General features: G+C 36.2%; 1 protein-coding gene across 3 annotated transcripts in view; it reads left to right on the top strand.

The window, feature by feature from the left end:
• The window catches only part of HLTF (helicase-like transcription factor), a 54,584-nt gene that overhangs the window by 15,157 nt on the left and 20,720 nt on the right, over positions 1–18,707 (top strand). For 2 of the 3 annotated variants that reach the window (XM_011958924.1, XM_011958923.1), the window contains exons 8-14: positions 2,710–2,805; positions 5,589–5,664; positions 6,960–7,050; positions 9,621–9,700; positions 9,790–9,834; positions 10,957–11,046; positions 15,174–15,271. In XM_011958924.1, coding sequence (XP_011814314.1) covers positions 2,710–2,805; positions 5,589–5,664; positions 6,960–7,050; positions 9,621–9,700; positions 9,790–9,834; positions 10,957–11,046; positions 15,174–15,271 — 576 coding nt within the window. The remainder of the gene's footprint in view (positions 1–2,709; positions 2,806–5,588; positions 5,665–6,959; positions 7,051–9,620; positions 9,701–9,789; positions 9,835–10,956; positions 11,047–15,173; positions 15,272–18,707) is intronic. The other variant, XM_011958925.1, reaches the window with a different exon arrangement.

Genomic DNA, 18,707 nt, shown 5'->3' with positions numbered 1-18,707 from the left:
TTGAGGTGGAGTCTTGCTCTGTCACCCAGGCTGGAGTGCAGTGACACGATCTTGGCTCACTGCAGCCTCTGCCTCCCAGGTTCAAGCATTTCTCCTGTCTCAGCCTCCCAAATAGCTGGGATTACAGGCATGTGCCACCATGCCCAGCTAATTTTTATATTTTTAATAGAGACAAGGTTTTACCATGTTGACCAGGCTGGTTTTGAACTCCTGACTTCAAGTGATCCACCCGCCTTGGCCTCCCAAAGTGCTGGGATTACAGATGTAGGCCACCCTGTCTGGCCATGTTTCTGAATTTTCTTTGCTCTTTGAAATTCAGGGTGACCTGTCTTTCATAGGTTTTCTTTTAAAAAGTAAAGACAAAACAATGTTATGTGAAATTGTATTCCATCACAAATATTGTGGTATGCAGAGTAATATTTATGGGTCCTTACACTAGCAGTTTTTATATTTTTTGGTCTCAGTAACCTCTTCTACTTATAAAAATGATCTCAAAGAACTTTTGTTTTTGGGTGCTGTTATCAGTATTTATAGTGTTAGCCAGTGGTAACTAAAGATAACAGTACAAACTCATTACTTGTTAACATAAATAGCATATTTTTAAATGAAAAGTATGCCAAAACACTTAACAATTTTGTTGAGACAACTGGCATTGTTTTACATTTTTGCACATCTCTGTGTTTGGCCGAATAGATGGCAGCTAAATTCTCACCTGCTTCTTCATTCAGTCTGCTCTGTTAGGTTGTTTTCGTTGAAGTATATGAAGAAAGTTTGTCCTTACGACGGTATGTAGTTGTAAAGGAAGGAGTATTTTAATAGCTTTTTAGGTAATTGCAGATTTCTTTGATATACTACATCAAAATTCAGTAAGTATTAGTTTATTAAAGGTTAACTGTTGTAATACGGAACGCTAAATCATATCAGTGAGCTTTTTATACCCTGTTCCATTGAAATCTATTTGTGAATCTTGCCCATTGAATGGATAGTTTACCCATGTATGATTTTTATAACACCAAGCATTGCTCTTTTAGAAAATGTTGGTTCATTGAGTTGGGCAGACCTGCCAAATGTTGATGTATTTCGTATGCAATATCCAAAACTTACATTCATTAACGTTACCACTGATGTTATTAGAAAATCATTTACATTTTGGGAAGGCACTATGTTCATAGTGTCACAACTTTTATAACATTCTAATTTTCTATTGAAAACTCACATATTATCATTTACAAATAATCTCAGTTGTTTCCTTTGTAGATGACAGTCTCACTTTGTTCATTTTCAAGAAAATATCTTTAGACCGTCGTGATTGATAGTTGTCATTCAAGTAAAAATGGTGTTGCATGAAAAAAGTGATTAGTTGAGCTTATAACTCCCATCTTGAGTTATTTTTCTCTAGCTAACCCTCATAGTTTGATACATAGTTTGAACAGAAGTAGTTCATATGTAATTTCCATTTCACTACACAGAAATTAAAAAGATTTGTACTTAAGTAATGAGATTTAATAAAATTAATGTGTACTGCTCCATCAAGAACATTCTTCTTCTTCTTTTTTTTTTTTTTTTTTTTTTTGAGATGGAGTTTCACTCTTATTGCCCAGGCTGGAGTGCAATGGTTCAATCTTGGCTCACTGCACCCTGCGCCTCCCAGGTTCAAGTGATTCTCCTGCCTCCCAAGTAGCTGAGATTACAGGCATGCGCCACCATGCCTGGCTAATTTTTTGTATTTAGTAGAGACGGAGTTTCACCATGTTGGTCAGTCTAGTCTTGAACTTCTGACCTCAGGTGATCCACCCGCCTCAGCCTCCCAAAGTGCTGGGATTATAGGCCTTAGCCACTGCACCCAGCCAAGAACTTTCTTAAGGAAAACTTTTTTTAAAAACTATGTGGCAGTTAAGAATGTGATGACTAGTACTAATATACCCCTTACTACCAACTGCTTTGTTTTATGCTGAGGCACTTTTTTCACCATTGATATTTGGGCTTTTTGTAGGATTAGTGCAGATGTTGACAGAGTAAGGTCTGTCCTAGTAGTATTATGAAAACAGTTTTGACTTCACATTTTCATGAAGGGCTCCTGGGAAACCCTCCCCATCCCCAGTGGCCTGTGGACCACACTTTTAAAACTGCTGTTATTTACACTGCTTTAAAATTGCCAGAGATTTACTTCTGTATTGCTAACTATGAATTAAACTGCAGTAAACATTGAAAAATTACATGCTTCCACTTAAGAAAAATGCATAAGAAATATGTCTTTTATGCTTTATGGAGAAGTTATGACTTTTAAGCTTGGTATTATCTTTAGGTCAAATTTTAATAAAATGATTATATGCATACTGGAATTACTAATCACTTTAGCTCTGAACTTCATGGCAAATGAATAGTTATAAATAGCTGCGTGATAAAAATCAATAGTTCAGGGTTAAATGTAGAGTTGTAGAATAGCAGTCATTCAATAAAATGACATTTCTCAGAGATACTTTGTAGTATTTTATAGTGTAAATAATTTAATAATTCCCTACTAATGCAGTGGAAGAAAGCATTTTCTAACTAAATGAAATACTCATTTTTCATTGACATGTATATACAGTACACTTTGTGGCCTTGAATGATATTTGATATTCGATTACTTGATTTTAAAATGGGAATGTTTTTCTGGTGAACTGGGTTTCAGAATCTGACCATTTTTCTTTTTAAAACATTTTTAAGGGTAAAACTCTTACAGCCATTGCAGTAATCCTCACCAACTTCCATGATGGCAGACCTCTTCCTATTGAAAGAATTAAAAAGAATCTACTGAAGAAGGTAAAGTAGTAGTAAGTGCACTTTATGTGAAACCTCCAGTTTATTGTGAAATCTTTAAATTTCATCATTTAAAAAAACTGTCAAGAAATTGTGTTTTCAGAAATGTGAAGAATGGTCTCTCTGTCTCTCATGTGTTGCTGATAAGAATGAAAGTTCATGCCACCTTCTTTTTATGTTTTCAGACAAGGTGTGGCTCTGTTGCCCAAACTGGAGTGCAGTGTTGCAATCTCGACTCACTATAACCTCTGTCTCCCGGTCTCAAGTCATGGGATTTCGCCATGTTGTCCAGGCTGGTCTCGAACTCATGAGTTCAAGCGATCTATCTGCCTCAGCCTCCCATAGTGCTGGGGTTATAGGTGCCAGCGGGTATCACATGCTTGAGAACAATTAATAATTTGTATCAAGAGACTTAAAATTGTTTATAATCTTTGAACAATTTTGCCAGTCAATAATGCCATTTCTAAGAAACTATCTGAAAGGAGTTACCAGAAATTCATTTTTTCCAAAGAAAGTACAAGTTTTTTCTTTTTCCTCAACATTGTTTTAAAGGCTGGGCATGGTGACTGGCGCCTGTAGTTCCACCTGCCTGGGAGGCTGAAGCAGGAGTATTGCTGGAGCCCAGGAGTTTGAGCCTATGGTCAGCTATGATTGCACAATTGCACTCCAGCCTCAGTGACATTGTGAGACCCTGTCTCTAAAACAAATAAAAATACGATAAAGGTGGACAATTTGAAACATCTTTTGACAAGGGAACAGTTAAACGATATGGCCATAAAACTTATATTAATAAAACTTAATGCAACCATTAAGTATTATTTTTTATGAATAATCACTTTCATGATTCTTTTTAGTTAAAAAATGACAGGTACAAATCTTTGTGTGAAGTTTGGTTCTTCACTTTGTAAATAATATATTCATGTGTGGTTTAAGTCCGTTCACATACACTATCTGTACCAAAATGTTAATAATAACTTACATCCTAGTGATGAGAATAAGGGTGACTTTTCTTGAAACTTTGTGTGTGTGTGTATATATGTATATAATATAAACATACATTTATATTTGGTCTCTAAGAATTAAAAATTAGTTTAGTGAGAAAAATAAATGTTATTAGAGAGGAACAGTTACTTCTTTTCTTACCTGAAAATTCAAATAACTTAAATAGAAGGAAATAGCAAAAAGATGTATGCAATATACTTCTTTTCTGAACTCTTCTGAATTGCCATTCTTCCCTGTTTTTAGTTTTCAGTGAAGGCAGTACATCAATTTCCTGTCAGTGCTATTGCGATTTTATTTTATTAATGTCTGCACTTAGTTATATTTCCTACTTTCTACTTTTATTGAGAGTTAAACCTGTTGAAGTCTCAGATTCAGTTCCTCACCCTGAGCAACCTAATGTGTTATGTCTTGTTCTTCCTACATTTGGTTATTGAAACTGAAGTTTTAGGTTACCAGATTTGATAGAAGCACATAAGACTGCTTACGGCTTTAGTCTCAAGTATTAATTGAGAAATTATCAATTAACAATAAGGATTTCTCTTATTTTTCCCCAAGATCAGTTACATATTTAAGGTGTGTTTTATAGTAGGAAGGTTTTTAGGTATTTGGGTTGCTACATTAATTGAAATGGCAACTGAAGATGTGATTTCCAGCCAGGGATTTACTAAAAAAAAAAAAAATCACTCTTTCAAGTATGTTTAGATATTCCAAACATAAGTATACTGAAATACTGATTTAAATTCCTCTAGATTCTAACATACTATTATTTCATCCAGGTTGGACTTGATAAAAAGTTTATCTTTGAACTTTATAGAGAAAATGTTTGCTGAGCAAAATATTTTGATATAAAGAATAATCCAAAACTGGGCACTCATGCCTATAATCCCAGCACTTTGGAAGGCCGAGGTGGGCAGATCACCTGAGGTTAGGAGTTCCAGACCAGTCTGACCAACATGGTGAAACCCTGTCTCTACTGAAAATACAAAATTAGCTGGGTGTGGTGGCGCATGCCTGTAATCATAGTTACTTGGGAGGCTGAGGCGGAGAATCACTTGAACCTGGGAGGTGGAGTTTGCAATGAGCCAAGATTGTACCATTGCACTCCAGCCTGGGCAACAAGAATGAAATTCTGTCTCAGAAAAAAAAAAAAAGGAAGAAGATGAATGCAAAGGACATCCTTTATGTTTGAATAAACGTATAGTTTGTTTTTTTTTTTCCCATACTGTTTAATATAAATGGTTATAGTAATTATTGAAGACTGGATAGGACGTTTGATGAAAAACATTTTTACCATCTCTTTCTCGGAGCTAATGCTTAGACGTTAACTATCTAAAGTAACTCTTCTAGTTACGTATCTCTAAAAATATTGTATTTTGGATTTTTAATTTATTTTATTTTTTGAGACGGAGTGCAGTGGTGCGATATGAACATGGAACATTGATTTGAAAAGTTTGAAGTCTGAGAATTCTTAATTATAAAGTAGATTCCAGTTCTTGAATTTCTCATTAATGTGTCATTTATAATTGAGATTTGCTTTCGGTATTCCTTTTGAAAAGGTAAAGACCAAGTAGTTTTTTTTTTTTTTGAGATACCTGTGAAAAAATTTTAAATCAATTTGTATATTTTCCTCTTCACTTATTCACCCTCCCCTTCAGTTGCTCCAGAATTGGGTAGCAATTTAAGTTGTTTTTATTATGCAAAGTAAAGCAATATAAAACAGGATGCATTTAAAGTTATTTAAAACTGATAGCAGTACTGTTTAAGAAATATGCCTATTTACCCAGGAATGTAATGTTAACGATGACGCTATGAAACTTGGAGGAAATAGTACCAGTGAAAAGGCAGATGGACTAAGCAAAGGTAAATTTTAATTTTGAAATGACCCAATATTTGATCTGGTAAACTTTAATTTGAATATGACCCAATATTTGATTTGTGTTTTTTCAGCCTAATATTGTAATTCTAGTTTTGGCTTTGTACTGTATAAAAATTTAGGATCTCTTTTTTAAAAGGTCTTTCCTGAGTACTGGTAGGAAAGGTTTCATCAAGGAGATGATTGAATTGGGTAGTATACCATTTAGAGAACTGGGGAAGAGCATTTTGGGTTGTGAAAAAAAATCTCATGAAAGGATACTTTAAAAAGAGCATGTTTTCTTTTGGGACCTCAGTGAATTTTGTTGTATTTTAAATGTAGTACGCATGGATAACAGCAGATAATGCTGGAAAGCTAGCTTTAAAGCCAAATTCTGAAGTCATAGGAGAAATGGAAAGAGATCTGTGGATTTTACAGTTAAATGACCTTCATAAAGTTAATTTCTAAAGATAGATTAGAGCAGACCAAAAATATTTTAAGAGTAGTAGGTGAGAAATTGTAAATAACAGTTGTGTGCTATTAAGTTTGGAATAGGAAAGAAATAGGTGGCTGAGTTAGGGTAAGATGAGGTTTTGTTTTGTTTTGTTTTTGATTTTGTTCTGTGGTTTTAAGAAAGGAATCCATGAGATTTTGGATTTAGTAGAGAGACTAGTAGGTTGTGGGAGGAAATAGAATCAGGAGAATAGGTAGATGAGTTAGCAGTAGAAGGAAAGAAGTAAGGTTGAGGGAAAGTATAGATAAATGAGTGGATTAAAAGATAGGAAAATTGAGATTTTTATGGAAGATACCATCTCATTTTCTTTGTAAAGTGAAATAGGTCATCTTGGAATAAAAGGAGTTAGAATCTAGGCAAAGGGGTCAATGTAGTATGGATCATGCTGATGAATGGGTAGGGGAGCTGAACAGTGTTTAGTAAGAAGAGTTAGTTACCAAGTGACACAAGGTGACAGCTGAGATTTGAACATGTAAATTTATAACCGCACCTATTTGTGGTTCCAGTAGCTCTTAGCTGCCTTGGTACAGCAAAACATTCAGCTAGTGTGGGGATTGGCTGGATGAGTACAAAGAAAAGACTGGGTCATAAAAATTTGAAGGTACTTTCTAATTAGAAATGAGGAAATACTAGATTAGGAAAAAAGTAGAGAAAATAGAGTAATGAAAGGAATGAAGATGTTAAGAAAACTGAAAATCAGTAATTAGAAAACCAAGGTTTTAAGAGGGATAGTACTAGTTTCTAAGACACCTTACTAATACTTTATATTTGCATTTTTCTTTGAAATAGAAACACCTAGATGTGAACAACCCAGTATTTCAGATGTCAAGGAGAAGAATAAGTGTCGCATGTCAGAATTGTCTAGCTCCCGCCCCAAAAGGTAAACTATTATGGTTTGATTATGTCATATGTTTATTTAGACTCTGTTTTCTTATGTGTAAGAGAGATAGAGGCTGGGCGCAATGGCTCACACCTGTAATCCCAGCACTTTGGGAGGCTGAGGCAGGCGGATCACAAGGTCAGGAAATCGAGACCATCCTGGCTAACATGGTGAAACCCCATCTCTACTAAAAGTAGAAAAAAATTAGCCAGGCCTGGTGGTGGGTGCCTGTAGTCCCAACTATTCAGGGGGCTTAGGCAGGAGAATGGGATGAACCTGGGAGGCAGAGCTTGCAGTGAGCCAAGATTGCGCCACTGCACTCCAGCCTGGGCGACAGAGCGAGACTCCGTCTCAAAAAAAAAAGAAAAAGAGAGAGATAAAGATGACCGTGACCATTATATTTGTTAAGTAGTTCTTTCAGATACTTTCTTTTATTTGAAACTGCCAAGATCACGATGACTTAGGCAGATAGGGTATTCTCATTTTACAGATGAAGAAAAATGATACTGACCTATAAAAGAAATGAATTGGTAAATTTTAATAATCACTCATCTTTCTACTACCTTTTTTCTACTTTATCAAGGAACTAAGATCTAGATCTTGGGATTTTTGCTTTTTTTGAGATTTTAGAAGTTTTCTTTGTGGATTTAAGGGGATGAAAACTGAAGAATATTTTATTAGATAGCTTGACAAAAGCATTCTTGATCGTTTCAGTTCTTCACATGTAGTGGAAATAAGACATGATAAAGTTATTTATGAACAGTATTACATTAACATAGACTAGAGGGAGAATTTAAAAAAAGATGTAATTCCCCTCTGATCTTGTCTTGAATCTGTTAACTTTACAAACTTCATTTATCCTCTGAGGTAGGTCTAAAAACTGGGCTTTTGTTGTGTTATATTGTCTACCATCAGTATCTACACAAGTCATCACAAATCTGTCTCTGCTAGCTATTTCATCAACAAAGGTTTTGAAAATGTGGCTGTGTTAATTGTTCTGTCATTAATAGCCGTCTGAAATAAGCACAAAGCCAGCACTCATCAGTATTATCTAAATCTAATTCCTTCAGATTTAGATAAATGACAAATGTTACAACTTTGAACTTACCATAAACCTGAGTAACACAACACTGTTAATTGGACTGGATCAGATTAAAGGACATAGAAATAATAATGGTGAGGACATGAGAAAAACTAACAACAACTGACACATGTGTTATAGCTAATACAGATATGCTTATTGTGTAACAGACTTTTGCATGTAGTAACATTAGGGGCTTTTTGCATGTAGTAACATTTTATTCTATGAGGATTGTATTTTTATTTCTATCTTATGAGGAAACAGACATTGAAGAATATTAGGTGATTTACTTCAAATCACATAACAAATTACTGGTGGAATGAGGATTTGAAGCTAGGCAGTCTGACTTCAGAATTTACTGCTCTTAGGCACTTAGTCACTGTTAAACTTTCTACACAAAATTTATGAAATTTTCTATTGTGAAATAATTATATTTTTGCCTTTTGGTTGCTTATTTCATTGTATTAGAAGTATTTTCTTTGAGAGCCAGTTTTTTTTTTTCTTTTCTTTTTTTTTTTTTTGAGACGGAGTTTTGCTCTTGTCGCCCAGGCTGGAGTGCAATGGAACGATCTCGGCTCACTGCAACCTCTGCCTCCTGGGTGCAAGCAATTCTCCTGCCTCAGCTTCCTGAGCAGCTAGAACTACAGGCATGCACCACCACACCTGGCTAGTTTTTGTATTTTTAGTAGAAACGGGGTTTCACCATGTTAGCCAGGCTGGTCTCAAACTCTTGACCTCAGGTGATTCGCCCATCTCTGCCTCCCAGAGTGCTGGGATTACAGACATGAGCCACTGTGCCTGGTCAAGAGCCAATTCTTTTTTGTTGTAGTTTTACATACTTTAGTTGAACTACTAAATATTGAACCTTGTATTGAAATTATTAATTTTTTAGAATGACTTAGTTTTTAAAATTTATTTTATTTTATTTTACTTTTTTGAGACGGAGTCTCGCTCTGTTGGCCCGGCTGGTGTGCAGTGGCGCAATCTCCACTCACTGCAAGCTCTGCCTCCCGGGTTCATGCCATTCTCATGCCTCAGCCTCCCGAGTAGCTGGGACTACAGGTACCCGCCACCATTCCCGGCTATCAAATTTATTTTAATAATAGTGAAATTTGCTGGGTGTGGTGGCACGCACCTGTAGTCCTAGGTACTCCTGAGGCTAAGGCGGGATGATCACTTGAGCCCAGAAGTATGAGGTTGCAGTGACTTCTGACTGTGTCACTGTACTCCATCCTGGGCAAAAGAGTGAGACCCTGTCTCAAAAAACAGTAACAGTGGTACTTCATTTTGTATAGTAAATGCATCTATCTGGTTATGAAAGTAGAATGTTTTTAGTAGATTTGACTTTCATTTGTCAAAGTCTTTAAAAAAATTTTCAGAAAATAAACGAGTAGTGCAAAAGTTTTTTATTGCATTTGTTAAACATGTTTGTATATCTTGTTTTGATTTGGGTTGGTCCAAAAATTTCTTTGTGTATACTTAATTTTAGAAGAAAAACTGCTGTCCAGTACATAGAAAGCAGTGATTCAGAGGAAATTGAAACAAGTGAATTGCCACAGAAAATGAAAGGTAACATGTAGTAGATTTGATTTGATAATGTGTCCTATTCTAATGTCCTATTTTGCACATTTTTATGTTTATTTTTGTTTTATTTTTAGGCAAACTGAAAAATGTACACTCCGAAACTAAAGGCAGGGCGAAAGGTATGTGTATACTATATACCCATAATCTAGACTTCAAGATTATTAAAGTACAACTCCATTGATTTGTATCTCGCTAGGTTGGAATGTTTTAGTAATAGCTCTTAAACTTGGCTGATGTTTACATTTGAACTCTTCATGGAGCTTACCATGGGTGTTAAATTTTGTAAAGGAGGAAAAGTGAATGAATAGTTGCAAATTAAAATCTACAGTATAATACTATTTATCCTTAAGACAATTTTTTACTACCTATAAAATGACTTCAGTAAAACCTATGTGTGTAGTATGAATAGTAATTACAAAATTAGGTTGAGAATGTCTTCCTGGCAATACTATTATTGTTAGTTTACATTATTATACAGATGTGAAAATAATTAATATTTTTTCTTCTTCTTTAAAATATGCTCTATTTTCCTGTAATTCAGATCATACTATATTTCTGTTGAGAAATTGTATTGCAATTTGGAAAATAACTGATCATATTGACTGATCTGAAAATTTGGCAGCCTTATCATTAGGAATCAAACTATTTTGTTTCCTTGAAAAATTCTTCTTCCACCTGAGAACTGAATCACTTTGCATATGACTGCTCCTACTTTTTTTTTTTTTTTTTGAGGCGGAGTCTCGCTCTGTTGCCCAGGCTGGAGTACAGTGGCCCAATCTCGGCTCACTGGGAGCTCGGCCTCCTGGGTTCATGCCATTCTCCTGCCTCAGCCTTCCGAGTAGTTGGTCCTACAGGCGCCCACCACTACGCCCGGCTAAATTTTTTGTATTTTTATTAGAGATGGGGTTTCACCATGTTAGCCAGGATCTCGTGATCCACCCGCCTCGGCCTCCCAAAGTGCTGGGATTACAGGCATGAGCCACCGTGCCCGGCCAACTGCTCCTACTTTCATTTCTCCTCAAGTCTTACCATGAATGACTACATCGTTTCTCTCAGTTGAAAAGATATGCTTAATGTCAGAGGTAGTAATTTTGGTTACCAAATATTTTAGCTTAATAATATAAGCTCTTAAAATAAGAGTATGAAAAAGGTATTCTATTTCCTACCCTTAGAAAGTACCTGTACTCTCTAGCACAGGAGATAATTTGAAAAAATTTTAAGATTCTTTGTTGTTTTATCAGCAGGATCTTCTAAGGTTATAGAAGATGTGGCATTTGCATGTGCATTAACTTCATCTGTTCCTACAACAAAAAAGAAAATGTTGAAAAAGGGTCAGTAAATGTCCTGGTTTTCTAGTTTTTTGTTTTCTGTTTTTGAATGAAAAAATTTAAAATTTTAAGTTATAAAGCCATATTACAAGAAGTTTAGAAAATAGAGACTTTTTTAAAGTATATATCCCATTAAAAAAACAAAACTACATCATAATTTTTTTCCCTTTTGGTGCATTTTCCTATTGTATTTGTTTTAGTTAGGGCCAAAATGTGATGGGGGGGTCCTTACTCCTGAATAGCAGAGATATTTCTTCTAGTGAAGGCACAAAGCAATTTGTGGCTGCTTTAAAGCTTAATTTAATTTGGATTAAGTTAAAGGTTTAATTTTTGGTATTAGAATTTGCTTTTCATTTTAAAATGTTAGTGATCTTTGTTATGATTTTATATTTTGTAATTCATAGGAAAACAACACTGCTTAAGAGACTAAATATTTGAGATGGGAAGATATTTAACTAAGGTTGAGGAGATTTGGTACAAATTATATCTCTGTCCCTTGGTCTCCATTTATTTTACATGTTGGGGATATAGCACACTATCTGTTTTCATAGACCATGTAATCTAATGATGAGAGAAACATACAATAAGCAAGTCAACGTAATTTTAAATAATGAGAAGTAATGTGAAGAAAATAAAGGAGAATAATGAAGTAAAGATTGACTTGAAGGGGCTTGTTTAAGAAGATGATATTTGAGCTAACAGACTCATGAGAAAGAGCCGACTTTTGGTCCAAGAATCAGATCATTAGAAATAGAAAATATAGGCATGCTGGGTGGAATTTTAGAAATTTAAAGAAATGTGGAAATTTCAATTGAGATAGAATTAAATTACAAGTTGGAAACTGCTTTCAGTTGCAGATGCATAGCTGTGATACAAGAGAGAAAATTTTAAAAGTCACAGCTGTATGTCATTTTGCTTTTAACCAAACTAAGCATACCTTTGAAAGAGAAGCAGAATAGAAACAAAATTCTATGAATGGAAAAAGAAGCCATAATCCTAATTGTCCCTGTGGTAGATAGTGATCTCTTTAGTAAGGCACAAAAGATCATAAGGAAAAGATTGATTAAATGCCACTACATTTTACATTTCCATGCATCAAAAGGTGCCATAAACAAAAGTAAAAAATGATAAAACTGAAGAAGATAATGTGTATAGAGTGTAACTGACAAAGGATTCAATTCTAGACTATGTAAGAACTTCCCAAACAATAGGAAAAAGACCACCCAATAGGAGAATAGTCAAAGGATATACCTGTGGAGTCCATAGAAAGAAAACCCAAATAACCAACTAACATTGGAAAAGATATGCTGATTAAGAATTATTGGGGAGGCCGGGCGCGGTGGCTCAAGCCTGTAATCCCAGCACTTTGGGAGGCCGAGACGGGAGGATCACGAGGTCAGGAGATCGAGACTACACGGTGAAACTCCGTCTCTACTAAAAAGAATACAAAAAACTAGCCGGGCGAGGTGGCGGGCGCCTGTAGTCCCAGCTACTCGGGAGGCTGAGGCAGGAGAATGGCGTGAACCCGGGAGGCGGAGCTTGCAGTGAGCCCAGATCGTGCCACTGCACTCCAGCCTGGGCGACAGAGCGCGACTCCGTCTCAAAAAAAAAAAAAAAAGAATTATTGGGGAGATGCAAATTAAAGGAATAGTGGGGGCAGGCATGGTGGCCCATGCCTGAAATTGCAGCACTTTGGGATGCCGAGGCCCATGAGTTCAAGACCAGGGTGGGCAACATGGCAAAATTCCATTTATAAAAAAAAATACAGAAAATTAGCCAGACATGGTAGCATACAATCTCACAATGCAAAGTATTGACAAAGTTGCGCAGCAGCAGGAATTCATGCATTGTTGATGGTAGTGCCAATTACCAAGGAGAGCAACTGGACAAAAATACAATGAAGCTGAATGTAGACCACCTGTAACTCTGTAGATATAAATAAGGAGACATGAAAAAATGGTTTTTATTGCAGCATTATTTTAATGAAATAAGAAATAATGTACATGTTGTCCTGTAGGGGAATGGGAAATAAATTGTAATCTGCTTATGCAGTCCAATGCTATGCATTGGTTAAAATGAATACATTAGAGCTACAAATACTAGTAAGTATAAATCTCAAACACAGTTGTTATTTGTCTGCAGTTTCACGTGCTACAGTTTCAGTTCTAAAATATTATATACAATAAGATATTTTGAGAGACAGAGAGAGACCACATTTGCATAAGTTTTACTACAGTACAGTCATCCTGCAGTATATGTCGGGTTGGTTCCAGGACCCCGTGTATACCAAAATGTGCGCATATTCAAGTCCCACAGTCTGCCCTGCAGGACAGCAGGTATATATCAAAAGTTAGGCTTCCATATACATGAGTTTTGCAATCAGCAGATACTGTTGTGGTTGGTTTTTTTTTTTTTTTTTTTTTTTTTGAGACGGAGTCTCACTCTGTTGCCCAGGCTGGAGTGCAGTGGCGTGATCTTGGCTCACAGCAACCTCCACCTCCTGGGTTCAAGCAGTTCTCCTGCCTCAGCCTCCCAAGCAGCTGGGACTACAGGTGCCTACCACCATGCCCAGCTAATTTTGTGTATTTTTAGTAGAGATGGGTTTCACCATGTTAGCCAGGATGGTCTTGATCTCTTGACCTCATGATCCACCTGCCTCGGCCTCCCAAAGTGCTGGAATTACAGGCGTGAGCCACAGCACCCAGCCCATATTGTATTTTTAATCCACGTTTGGTTAACAAAATTTTGCATGTAAGTGCATAACATAGTTCAAACTTACATTGTTTAAGGGTCAACTCTATATTGTTATAATTGTTCTATTTTATTCTCTGTTGTTACTAATCTCTTACTGCACCTACTTTATAAATTAAACTTTATCGTAGGTATATATAGGGAAAAACTATATATAGGGTTTGATACTATTTATGGTTTTTAGCATCTATTGAGGGTCTTGGAACATACCACCTGTGGATAAGGAGGGACTACTGTAGACAGCACTGAGAGAAAAAAGCAAGTTGTGAATGATACGTAGATACAGTATTATACTTTGCTCACCTTCCATTTTAATTTTGAAATTAGTGTGGAAATACAATTTTTTGAAAACTCAGAAATTTGCATTTTGAGTTTACTGAAAGATACTCCATTGGTAAGGGATACCAGCTCTAGAATTTTATTTCAAGAATTTGTAAAAACACTTTATTATTACTATTTTTAAACATGCTCCACAGAAAAGTATTAAGAATTTTTGTTGTAAATATATTAGTTCCTATTACTGTGTAACAAATTATCCTAAAACTTAACCATTTAAAATCAGATATTTATTATCTCACATTTTGACAGGGCTAGGAATCGGAGTGGCATGGCTGGATGGTTTAATGGCTTATGGTCCCTCACAAGGTTGCAATCAAACTCTTTTTCAAGGGCTGCCGTCATCTGAACATTCGACTTAGGGAGGATCCATTTCCAAGTTCACTCACATAGTTGTCAGCAGATCTCATTACTTGCTGGCTAACTGTAGTCTTTGGATCCTCACTACATGCATTCTTCCATAAGCTGCCTGAGTGGCCTCACAGTGTGGCAGCTGGCTCCACCAGAGTAAAAGATTGGAGGAAGAGAATGAGTATGAGAGTGAGCTCACACACCCAATACGGAAGCTTCTTCTTTTATAACCTATCTCAGAAGTGACATACTATCTTCTCTGCTATATTCTGTTGGTCACACAGATCAGTCCTGGTGGCGTGTGGGAGGAGATTACACAAGATTGTGAATATCAGGAAGTAGAGATCATTGGGGGCCATCTTGGCTGGCTACCAAATTAAATATAACACAAATTCAGAAAACTGCATAACACAAATGTTCGTCTTAATGAATGACTGTGTCAGAAAATATTAGAGACTTACTCCTTGTGACCTACTCTATCACCGTCCTTTGGTTCTTCTCATAATCACTATGTGGATTTTTAGTTTTTTTAAGTGACGAGGTAAAATTTATTCCCTGTTGAAAGTCCATCTGCTTCATTTTAATTGTTCCTAATTTATCTTTTCATGGAGGCACATTATTGCCATCTCCTTATTGACATATATATTTCAGAAAAAACAGCTAAAAGTTCTATCAGTGGTTCTTTTTTTTAGGAGCTTGTGCAGTGGAGGGGTCAAAGAAAACTGATGTTGAGGAGAGACCAAGAACAACACTGATCATCTGTCCGCTTTCTGTGTTAAGCAACTGGATTGTAAGTCTTTAAGCCTTTTAAAAATGTAGCATAATTTGTATTTTATCTATAAGGTAAAAAGTATTCTGTTAAAGAGTCATTAATTGGGGAAAATATACTTGGTCGTCAGTTCATATCTAAGTTCAAATACTCGTCAGATGAATTGGATTATGTTTACTGAATTGAAGAAATTTTTCTTTAAAGATATATAGTAGAGAAGGTAAAGGAACATAATCAATTGCTAACTTAAGATTTTGTTTGTATTTCTGCCTTTGCTATTTTTGTCCCCCAAAGTGGGAAAGATGTATAGTTTGACTCCTCTACATTTACAAATTGGCTCTTGGAACTCTCTTTTCTAAGAGCTCTACCAACAATAACTGACTTTTATAACAATAACAACAGTTAGTCAACTCCTATTTGGTTTGTCCTCTTTTTAAGGATTTTTCTCATTTAATTCTCATAACTATTATTCTGATTTTCCAGGTGCCCACATTGAAACACAGAGAGGTTAAGTAACTTGCCTAAGGTCATCCAGCTAATAAATGATGGATCTTGGATATAGTTTCCAACATTTTGAATCTAGAGCCTGTCCTTTTAAGATTACCCACCAGAAATTTTTTTTTTCCAGATTGCTTTTCTGTTCTGAAACATTGACATTGGAATGGAACCTTTTCATTAATTGTTTATTTGCAGCCTGGATATGTTTTCTTCCTAGTTTGAGCTTCAAACTTCTGGTTATAGTGAGTAGTGACTCTCTTGGAATCCCTGTGAATATAAGGACCACTCACCACTCTTGCCACTTCCAAGTTATCTGTTTATCTCTCCTCGCCATTCTTCTTAGAGGAGGAAGAGATTGTACTCTTTAAGACCAGTATTTAACCTCTACATTGGATTCTCTCTTTTCCCACATTTGCTTATCTGTTCTTTTTTCCCTTGTTTATTTAGTCTCTTCCCACTGGCTCTTTCCTGATGCATACTCAGGTTTTTTTCATTTTAAAATGCATTCTCTTGATATGCATCTTTAAGTTGCTGCTCTTCTACTTTCCTTCACTGTCATACTCTTGGGGGTTAATTTCTACTTTGTGCTTTTACTTACTAATTCCTTAATTCATTGTAATCTGGCTTCTACCATTAGTTCTCTAAGTTGCATTGGAAAAGACTACTTGTGATAGTCTAATTGTCAAATTTAGTGACCTCTTCTTGGCTTTATATAGTCTTTTTTTCCATGACATGAATTATCTTTTTTTATATAAGTTTTTGGTTTATTTATTTAAAAGAAATAAATCCACCTTGTCCTGATTAGTGTATCATTTTTCCTCTAAGGACTGGAAGAATGAATGTTAATGGTCTGTTGCTATTTTTTTATTCCAACAAAACTGTTCTTTCTTTAATTTGTTGTTTGTTATGGGAAGGATAGTTCATGGGTACTTGAATGGCAGTTTCGGGATAAGGTTTAGAGTATTAATGGAGGTATAAACAATATAACTGCTATTATTTTAGGGCTTGGGGTATAGAGATGTATTTTTTAATTGAGCAACCAGTATTTAATTATAATTTTATATTTAGAAAAGTTCAGGTAATGTAAAGTTCAGAAAGGAAACTGGCAAAATCTTGCCAGGTGAGATCATGCACACTGAATTTAAAGGAATGAGGGTTGGTTTGGCATATAGGGATTCATGGTTGTGTTAGTCCATTCTTGCATTGCTATAAAGAAATAACAGGCTGGATAATTTAAGAGGTTTAACTGGCTCATGATACTGCAGGCTTTACAGGAAGTACGGTGCTGGCATCTGCTTCTGGTGAGGCCTCAGGAAGCTTACACAACCTCAGGAAGCTTACATTCTTGGCAGAAGGTGATGGGGATCCAGCGTCACATTGCCAGAGTGGGAGCAAGAGAGAGTGGAGAGGTGCTACAAACTTAGAAACAACCAGATCGCGCGTGAACTTAGAGTGAGAACTCACTCATCGCCAAGGGGTTAACACTAAGCCACTCAGGAGGGATCCGCCCCTATGATCCATACACCTCCCACCTCCAGGCCCCACCTCCAGCACTGTAGATTACATTTCTTTTTTTCTTTTTTTTGAGACGGAGTCTCGCTCTGTCGCCCAGGCTGGAGTTCAGTGGCCGGATCTTGGCTTACTGCAAGCTCCGTCTCCCGGGTTAACGCCATTCTCCTGCCTCAGCCTCCCCAGTAGTTGGGACTACAGGCGCCCGCCACCTCGCCCGGCTAGTTTTTTTGTATTTTTTAGTAGAGACGGGGTTTCACCGGGTTAGCCAGGATGGTCTCGATTTCCTGACCTCATGATCCGCCCATCTCGGCCTCCCAAAGTGCTGGGATTACAGGCTTGAGCCACCGCGCCCGGCCTGTAGATTACATTTCAACATGAGATTTGGAGGGGACGAACATCCAAATGATCTCAATGATCAGGAATTAAAATTTCACAGTCTCAACAAGATACTCTCTTCCTGGCTCTCAAGTAAAGGATCTAGCATTCTGCAGAGCAGGCTAGAACTGACTTATATTCCCTTTTTTTGTCTTCAAATAATCCAGATAAAGGAGTAGAACCTGGGTACCAATCCTACTTTAACCACATATTTGTTCTGGGTATTTAGGCAAGTAATCTCATGAAATAACACCTATTTCATTTTCTGTTGAGAGGATGATATATACATACATCGATAGAAGAGCCTAACACTGTCTAGAAATGGAATAACTATAGTTCTCTCCCTTCATTCTCCAGAAAAGCTGATTTTCTTCTATTCCAAGTGTAATCCCTTTATAAACATGCACTGTCCCATTTCAGGGCCACCCACTGATTCAGTTTTCTCATATTGGATTCTTTGTTATGCTGGATTCTAACCTCCTTTTCTTCTTTACCAAATTTATTTAAGAAATTCTTTGCGTTTTCAGCTTTACTTTTTCATGTTTTATCCTCTCTGCATTTTTGCCTTTATTATTTCATGTTTAATACTTTCTTCAGTCCTTGGTAGTCTGGTTTTTGCTTCCACTCCCTACAAAAACTCCCTTTGCAGAGATCTTCAGCCTTCAATATTGCCATGTCCAATGAGCTACCCTTTTCCTCTGCCTTGAATATGTTACTCATTTATTACTGTTTTTGTTACGTCTTATTTTGTAAGCTATCTCTAAACCTTCTTGTAAAGAACGGGAATGAAGATAGATGACAAATTAAAAGTTCACCTTGTTTTTTTTTCTTGAAACTTTTATATTCTTTGGATCCCAGGCCTTTAACCTTTATGTTTGTTGTCCTGACTTAACTGTTTCTCTTTGTTCTGGTTCCTATTAAATCTGCCTTTTCTGTATTTCCGTACAATATGGAGTTTTTTTAAAAGAGTATTTTAAAAAATGTTGATTAGATCTCCATTTAGTCATCAAGATTCAGAAAGTACCAAAAGTCTGACACATGTGCTTTCCTTTTTTTCTTTGCTGGATTTTTT

The sequence above is a fragment of the Colobus angolensis genome, unplaced genomic scaffold (assembly GCF_000951035.1).
Source record: "Colobus angolensis palliatus isolate OR3802 unplaced genomic scaffold, Cang.pa_1.0 Scaffold48, whole genome shotgun sequence".
NCBI lineage: Eukaryota > Metazoa > Chordata > Mammalia > Primates > Cercopithecidae > Colobus > Colobus angolensis.
The sequence above is the reverse complement of the archived record's forward strand: the minus strand, read 5'-3'. Positions and strand labels throughout refer to the sequence as shown.